Raw genomic sequence first — 8,916 nt, forward strand, 5'->3', positions numbered from 1 at the left:
GTACCCAAATAAATACATTATTCGGTGGTAGTACAGTAATATTTGAGTCAAATTGGCTGAATCTGACAGTAAATGACCGGTCATTTATGGTTTTTGACCATAAATGACCGGTCATTTATGGTTTTTGACCATCGTGACCGGTCAGATTCAATAAATTTACATCTCTACATTTGGCACTAGGTATATAGAAATGTTGTTACTAGTGTTTCTTGTCCACTATCGTCTTAGTCTACAGACCTAAGTCAATGCATTTTATCCTTTCTAAACACAATAAAACCTACTTTAAATAGGCAAAGATTACTATTACTTGTAATAAGTTACTACTCCAACAAATAATATGCTATCAAGTTTATTGTATCAAAGACACCCGGTATAATTGCTTTTCAATGTACGAACAGACAAGATTAGTATCTATAAAAGGCGAGTTGTATTATATCTTAATTAACTGGGGCGGATTAATGAGTCGCGTTTGTGATTTTGAAATTGTTTGCAATCATTGGATAAATTAATTGAGATCGCCTGATTAGGTATGCGGGCTTTTTCGGAATAAATGAGTAGCAAAAGTTGTATCATCATCATCATCATTTTAGCCACAGGAGTCCAATAAACATAAGCCTCCCCCAATGATTTCCAATTGACCCGTTGGTAACGGTAAAATTTGTTTAAATACAGACTGATTTATCAGTAAATAGCATTTCATTCTTGAAGTATTTTTTTTAAGTTTCCACACAACTCAATTATTTGTGAAATTTTGGTTTCGGATTTGATTATAAATTAGGATCTACGGTTTACCGTTTAACATAATATTTACTTCTCTTAACATGACTTTAGGAGAAGACACCCTGTATATTGCCGCATCGGTACGACTTTGACGCTACACTGCCAAGCGGCTCAAAGGTGATGTATGGCTTCACCTGACTTAATAATTTGAAACGTAGAGTATAGATATGTATCTCAATTGTAACATTCATTGAACACAACACTAAGTCCTATGAAACTTTTATATTTTTAGTATATTAAAAGGTACAAACTTCTTCTTCGTCGCTACACTCTTGCCAGAGTGGTCGTGGTCGTCACACCAGGTCTGGTGGTACATACACTACATACTTAGATGCCTAATAAATATTTACTCAATACACCAGCAACGATCCTGTTTTTAAATATATTATGAAAAATTCTTTAATTATTTATCCAACAGTGACGACAGAGCGTCCAATTTATTTTCAAGTTAATTATCGATAACTTCAAGAACATATTTTTCAATTTTAATTAGCCTTATCATATTTAAACACAATTTTAACAAAATCTGATAATGTCAAGCATAAAGCACCTTGTTAAAGTTACTTTTCAAACTGTTTACATCATATTTTACATAATAACTAAGGCTGAGTTGCACCACCTAACTTTGACGGTAACTATGACGATAACCGGTGCTTTTTGTATGGAGTTTGACAGATTTTTGACGTTTGTCAAAGTTAAAGTAAGATGGTGCAACCCACCCTAAGAATAATAAACCTATTTAACTATGACCGAGAAGTATTGAGATATTATGAAAATATTGACGTATCTGTATTATAGATCAGAAGCCAGTTAAACCAGAATTGAAGATTAAGATGTTGTGAGATAAAGGTGCGTATCCGCTGAGAGCGATCGAGTGTAACGAGCATTCGACATGGCTGTCAAATTTTAAAACGAATGGGCGTTGAATATAATGTATTCGGAAAAATTGTCAATATTAAAACTTGATTATAAAGCATATTCAATGTTGAATATTGTCGTTCTATTTTTCATAGAATAGAGTTAAATAAAGTCCTATGTGTTTTAAATTTTTCATGTAAAAATTTACCCAACTGCCACAACAACACAATGATAAAATTTGGCTTCCAAACGAACCTGTTCAAAACAAATGTAGCGAATAATGTAGGTGTACCTAGTGAATAGGCAGCTACAAATTATATCAAATTCCTTGCCATTTCACATCAGTAGATGTTGTAAGTCAGTTAATATTATTTACTAGCGGCCGCCCGCGACTTCGTACGCGTGGATCCCGTTTTACCCCCTTCATATATCTTACTCGGTTTAGATTTTTTCATACAAATGTTTTTTCCCGCTAACTCCCGTTCCAGTGAGAATTTTGCAAAATTCTATGCAACTAAGCTTTAAGTTTACTAAGGTACCTGCATGCAAAATTTCAAGCGTCTAACTTAAGAGGTTTAGATTTTTTTTTTTCATACAAANTCACCAGATGCTGTGCATCGTCACATGCCGAATAATAATCTATTTTATATTATGATATACAGAAGCCTGTCTTTTTTATGAGGAAAGTGGTTTGACATCCAGAAATATGTATAAATTGTTCAAATATTTTACAATCAATTACAATAATCTAGATGGTTTTGACACCCTGCACAACCACTTGCATTGATTTTTACAACGAAACCAGTCAGGTATAAAATAGTAGTTACAATTTAATAGATTTTGCATAGAAATTTCCTTTAAGTTTCATGCTAAAGTGATTAAACCAGTCACGTAGAATCACGTACAAAGTGGTTTTATCTATAATTGACCGATAATGGTATTAATCTAGGTTCAAAACTAAAATTAGGTATGAAAAGTGTTCACAACCAACCTCATGTCTCGATGCAATTCTCGCGCGTGAGAAGCCAAATTGGCCGAATTCTTAAATACCACATTACACCACCTGCACGTAAGCTTAAGTTTTTGTTTTTCCTCACAAATCGCGACATGTCTACGCAAATTAAATTTACGATTAAATTTTTTACGACAAAAGTGGCAAATAAAGTACTTTTGCAAACTGCTGAGTGGGTCTACGACGCCCTTAGTTTTCTTTTTGGTTGGAGGCATGTTTTATGTTTAAATTTTTGATTACATCACAATCCACAAGTCCATGAACAATTAATTTTAATTGAAAAATTTGAAAATAAATAATTTCGATTCGTCGTGTCAACAAAAACACTAATGACAGTTACGTAATAGTGTTGTCGAAAAATCATGTGAGTATCATAAATACGATTGAATATGGAGTTACGATTACAATATTACTTATCTATCAACGGAAGCGACTATCTAGCAAAAAACCTGCAAAACTCCTCTGAATATGCTGCATTTTGTTACCGTCTATTACAAGAGGGCTATTTACTGGCCTTGTATTGTGTAATATCGCCATTTTATAATATCATCGATACTGCTATTAATCGAGTACTCAAACATTCAATTAGCATGCACAGCTGATTATGGATGGCATCCATCAGTCAGTCAGCTGTCAAATACGTGCAAAAGTGATTTTGGGAATCCTGAGATTTAACAAAAACTTAGAATAAATCAGTGTAACAGTGAAGATCTTGCGAACACTACATAAGCGCAGTGTATATTTTAAAATGTATTGAAGAGAAACACAAAAAAATACAATGGGTAAAAATAAAATGATCGCGAAAAGCTGTCCGAAGTGTGAGATGCAGGTTTGTTTTTTTTATTACTAGAGCTTTGATTTTTAATTTTATTTAGAATTTTAACCAGATTGCATTATTGGAGGATAAACAACAGAGGCTGACCATTATGTTGATGTCCTGTAACCTGTAAGTTGTGTCCTGAACCAGAGATGCTCAAACTTTTTGGTCTCATGGATCACACTACATTTTTCGATTTTAGCTGGACCCTCTAGTTTTTGCGTGAAAGAGTAACAAACATACATATCTATATCTATCGATATATATAAAAGAAAGTCGTGTTAGTTACTCCACTTATAACTCAAGAACGGCTGAACCGATTTAGCTGAAAATTGTCAGGGAGGTAGTTTAGAGCCAGGAGAAGGACATAGGATACTTTTTATCCCGTTCGAAATAAAAAAAGCCTGCTTATTTATTGCCATTAAGGCGGAACAAAGTTCGCCGTGTCAGTGAAAGAGTAACAAACATACATATTTTATATAATCCTTAATATCAATGTACATAATATTAGAGGGATATTATGTGTTGTGTAATAAAAAAAATAGAGGTTCTTTAATGTTTTTACGTAACTAGAGAACATTAATTAACTAATTACCTTATCAATAACGAGCCCGTTTTGTCATTAATTAATGACTGCTTTGTGTGGTGTTTGAACAAAAGTAATAAGAAAGCAAAGCAATCACGAAATGTGTTGTCCCTAATAATCATCAATGACTTATCACATGATGTGGGTTTTATTATGTTAATGATAGATTCCTAAAAATACCAATACCATAGCCTCAATATTATTAAACACCATGTGAATTTTTTATGATTGTGATAACAATTTGAACCTTTGCTAATACCCAAAAAATTATGTCAAAAGAAACCTTTTTTTTTATGCATAACAAGGCAGGTATTTGACCACAATCGCACCTGGTGTTAAGTGGGATGCAGTCTAGGATGGTACCTACATATTATCTGCCCTGTAAGTGATTATTCACTCTCAAATTCAAATTCATTTATTCATTGCATCTTGTAGATATATTAATCAAACCTATAAATATTTTTACTAGGTAGTCAATAAGGGGCTTTTGACGTCTCTTTTTACAACCCGATCGAGCAAGTGTGCACCTCGCTGGAATTTTTTTTTTTTTTTTTTTTTTTTTTTTTNTTCATACTGATTTACCCTACTCGATGTAAGCACAGCATGCATATAAAAATAATTAATTAAACCACCTTAAATTAAGAATATTACACAGATAAACCAGATCTTACATTTACACAGAACTAAACAAAATTTGGACTAATTTTAGACTATTTTAAATCAAGAATAGCCGTATTGATACGGCGCTTGGCGGAGACGAGAGAACCAAAAAAGATGTCAAAAACAAAACGCATAGAATTGTAGCAAGTACACATGCGATGGAATGCGACTATCCCTCCCACTAGAATGCGACTATCCCTCCCACTTACCCACCAACCTCCCTTCTTTTGCCAGAGCGTCGATGTGACGTCACAGCTGCCTGGTGCGCAGTTAACTCAATCGGGTTGTAACTTTTGGTTCCAGCAACGCTTCAACAACCACTTTGTCCATTTCCAGGTGGCAGTGGCATCTAAAGCCTGCAAATGCGGGCATACATTCTTCGCGGCGAGACGTGGCGCCGACAGCTTACCAGCAGCAGAGGACATGAAGCGACGCACCGGACGCGTGAGACGATCGCGGACTCAGTTCTATGACGCGCAGCATTATCAGAAGCAAATTAAGAGACGGGTGAGTAAGATCGCTGATGATTTGTTTCAACCTAGTGCCGTTCACTGCTGGACAAAGGCCTGCACTAAGGATTTCCACAGGACTAAGGATTTCCATAGGATCGGTCCTGGGCTGCCCGCATCTAGGTGCTTTCCGCTGATATCGACGAAAATGTTTCTATTTTTATGATATTCACTCAGCTCCCCAACCAGTCTGGCCAGCGTGGGGAGTGTAGACCAAATCCTCCATTCGCCTCTGGTAAATTAGAGAGGGTCGTGCTCCTGCAGTGGAGACTAAATGACCTGATCATGAAGATACCTTTTAAAATAACAAAAAAAAAACATAATCTTCATAAAATATCATGTGATAACTAACAATAAACATTTCTTTATTTTCAGTCTCCCAAAAAAAGATCCTTGTCTCGCTCACTGGATTACGACTATAAAGGAAAAGAGAAAGAGAGTGGTGAGTAACATTTTTAAACTAGTTCATAAAGTTAATAATAAATCTTTCAAGTCATAAAAATAAATATTGCCGATTTTTGGCTTATTCCACTATTCCCCATTGACAATCCCCGTCAATTGGAAATGAACTTTTTAGTTCATTATTCCCCGTTATATTAGGATTTTATTTTGATCGTCATGGGGATTTATAAACTTTTTAGTTCATTATTACCCATTATAAGTTCCAATTTAACTTGTGCTTGTTGACGGGGATTGTCAACGGGGAATAGTGGAATAAGCCATATTATTATATTTTTTTCCGATCAAATACCTACCTATACCTACGTCAGTCATTTGATAAGCGCTTTCACAAGATTCCAGTAGAATTTTATTCCTACCACTGCCCGGGACAATACGTAGGTGTTTTATAGTAGCCATAGAGCCACTTCAATGTAGTCCCGAAGTTTGAAGATAGAGAAGCTAAAAGTATTTGGGACGTGTAAAAGCGCTTTTAAAAATCCTATTTGCAGAAAATAAAGGAGTTATATGAGTTTTAAACAAATTCATTTCTAATATTCCAGCCACAGCAGTAGCTAGACGCAGACGCGCGCTCCGCCGCGCCAAGCGTTCCCCGCCGGCATCCGGGGAACGAACCCGTGACCCTACACCTCAGCTCCGACCCGCTCAGTTAGCCCGCTGCCGACTCATACTGCACGAGATCAACCGGAAGCTACAGGCGGTGACGTGGGCGCCGCCATCTTAGTGTTAGTGATGTGACATAATCAACAGTTGAAGTATCAATTGAAATTCTCGATAGTCTTCTTATCGATAATTTACACTTAACTATTAACGCCATCTTAGTACTAGTAATGTGTCTTATGTACTCCCCGTTCGCATCCGGGGAACGAACCCGTGACCCTACTCCGCAGCTAAGACCCGCTCAGTTAGCCCGCTGCCGACTCATACTGCACGAGATCAACCGGAAACTACAGGCGGTAACGTGGGCGCCGCCATCTTAGTGCTGATGTGACATAGTCAACAGTTGAAGTATCAATTGAAACTAAAACTCGATTGTCTTCTCATCTATAATTTGCACTATTATTAACGTCATTTTAGGTGGTCACGTAAGCGCCGCCATCTTAGTGCTAGTAATGTATCATGAGCGTTCCCCAACGGCATCCGGGGAACGAACCCGTGACCCTACACCGCAGTGTCTTATACGTTCCCCGCCTTAGTCTGGCGATCGAACCCGTGACCCTACTCCGCAACTACGACCCGCTCAGTTAGCCCGCTGCCGGCTCATACTGCACGAGATCAACCGGAAGCTACAGGCGGTGACGTGGGCGCCGCCATCCTAGTGCTAGTGATGTGACATGATCAACAGTTGAAGTATCAATTGAAACTCTCGATAGTCTTCTTATCGATAATTTGCACTTTGCTATTAACGTCATCTTAGGTGGTCACGTAAGCGCCGCCATCTTAGTGCTAGTGATGTGACATGATCAACAGTTGAAGTATCAATTGAAACTCGATTGTCTTCTTATCGATAATTTGCACTATTATTAACGCTATGTTAGGTGCTCGGTCACGTAAGCGCCGCCATCTTAGTGCTAGTAATGTGTCTTATACGTTCCCCGCCTTAGTCTGGCGAGCGAACCCGCGACCCCACCCTGCAACTTCGACCGGCTCAGTTAGCTCGCTGCCGCGGCTCATACTGCACGAGATCAACCGGAAGCTACAGGCGGTCACTTGGGCGCCGTCATCTTAGTGCTCAGTCATGTGAGCGCCGCCATTTTAGTTGTTCGATCAAGTGAGCGCTGCCATCTTAAGCCTCATTCAGAGTGGAGACGCGGGCGATTCTTTACATCTGTGCCAAAATGACTTAGAACCACGGGCAGTCACATCATAACAGATGCTATTACCGCAAACTATACGAACGAACCTAGCCATAAGCTAGAAACGCCTGCGCCTCACTCTGAATGGGGTCTTACAGCGCGGTCACGTGGGCCGCCATTTTAGATGATCGATAGTCGAAGCGAAACCAATTGATATTCTCGATTGTCTTGCCGATTTTAATTGAACTGTCATAGATATAAATTAGCATTAGAATTTAGTTTAAATGTAAAAATGTGTATTTGTAATCCAATTTTTCTCTCTCATTGTATTACTTTAGTGATATTAAATGTAAATAAATAAATGCTGTCATAGTATCTAATTTTGTTTTTATTTTTACAGTGCACAGCACGTTCTGCGGTGCCACTAGAAAATACAAAATTCCGAAATTCTATTATAATTAATAATTTAAGTAAAAAAAACATTAGAAGATGAGCTTCCTTCGAGCCGAAACAACAAACAAACATGGAGATCAAGGTGTAAAAATAAAAATGTCATAAGAAACCGGATCTTAAGTTTATATTGCAAGACGATTGCTACACGCGGGTTTTATTGTTGAGAGACTTTAAATTTTAACTACATAAACATTATTATCGAACGGATTACATAGTACATACCTACAATCTGTTGTTAGGGGTGTCCCTGGGTCAAGGGCATAGATAAATACCTAATTTATCTATGGTCAAGGGTAAATAGCATTATCTTCACCTCACAGTGTAAATAAGAAAGCCAGAACATAAGCTGGCACATACATATTGTAATGTAGGCTTAGATTAATAAAATCTAAGAATGTAGGTATTTTTGTAATGAGAGGGAAATTTTGAAGGTTTTTCTTTGAAGATTGCGAGACACCTACCTACCTACGTGTAACACGGGAGTCATAATAATTTATATAGGTGCATCGTATATTGTACTTAATTTTTTAAATAATAGGGACTATATTTCCGCCATAATAATAATAAAAATCTGAAGTGTTTGTTTGGTTGAACGCGCTACTTAGAAAGCAGACTGGTCCGATTTGAGAAGTTATCTTATTTTAGAAATAAAAATATTGGAAAATGCATCTAACAAATCAACTTTGTCTGTCACGTTTTCACGCCTAACCCACTGAACCGCGGGAAAGGACATAGGATAGTTTTTATCCCGGTTTTTCGAGCAGGGACGCGCGCGATCTAGTTTTTCTGTGATAGCCTTAATCAGAAGTGGCCATAATGTGAAATTGTGAAGAAGTCCATTACCGAGACCGTTGCCAATGCGCCTAAATCAAAATTTACGCGGGCGTAGTCGCGGGCACAGCTTATAGTCGGTTAATTTTATATTATTTGATCTGTGGCCCCAGATTGTCGATTTTTAATTACATATTTGTCCACACCGACAATCA

At 37.4% G+C, this 8,916-nt stretch overlaps 1 protein-coding gene across 1 annotated transcript; it reads left to right on the plus strand.

Moving 5' to 3' along the window:
* The first annotated feature begins 3,256 nt into the window (after positions 1 to 3,256).
* LOC114360537 (UPF0547 protein C16orf87 homolog) lies at positions 3,257 to 7,672 on the plus strand. The gene is made up of 4 exons (XM_028315265.1): positions 3,257 to 3,479; positions 5,050 to 5,220; positions 5,598 to 5,664; positions 6,224 to 7,672. The coding sequence occupies exons 1-4, from the start codon at positions 3,429 to 3,431 to the stop codon at positions 6,403 to 6,405; spliced, it is 471 nt and encodes a 156-aa protein (XP_028171066.1). The 5' UTR covers positions 3,257 to 3,428; the 3' UTR covers positions 6,406 to 7,672.
* The last annotated feature ends 1,244 nt before the right edge of the window (positions 7,673 to 8,916 follow it).

This window comes from Ostrinia furnacalis, unplaced genomic scaffold, assembly GCF_004193835.3.
Source record: "Ostrinia furnacalis isolate ACB-3 unplaced genomic scaffold, ASM419383v2 OfSCF5080, whole genome shotgun sequence".
Taxonomy (NCBI): domain Eukaryota; kingdom Metazoa; phylum Arthropoda; class Insecta; order Lepidoptera; family Crambidae; genus Ostrinia; species Ostrinia furnacalis.

Coding starts and splice junctions, on each gene's coding strand:
- LOC114360537 (XM_028315265.1), top strand. CDS start 3,429: ATGGGTAAAAATAAAATGATCGCGAAAAGCTGTCCGAAGTGTGAGATG. Junction 3,480..5,049: donor GTCCGAAGTGTGAGATGCAG/GTTTGTTTTTTT, acceptor GTCCATTTCCAG/GTGGCAGTGGCATCTAAAGC. Junction 5,221..5,597: donor AGAAGCAAATTAAGAGACGG/GTGAGTAAGATC, acceptor CTTTATTTTCAG/TCTCCCAAAAAAAGATCCTT.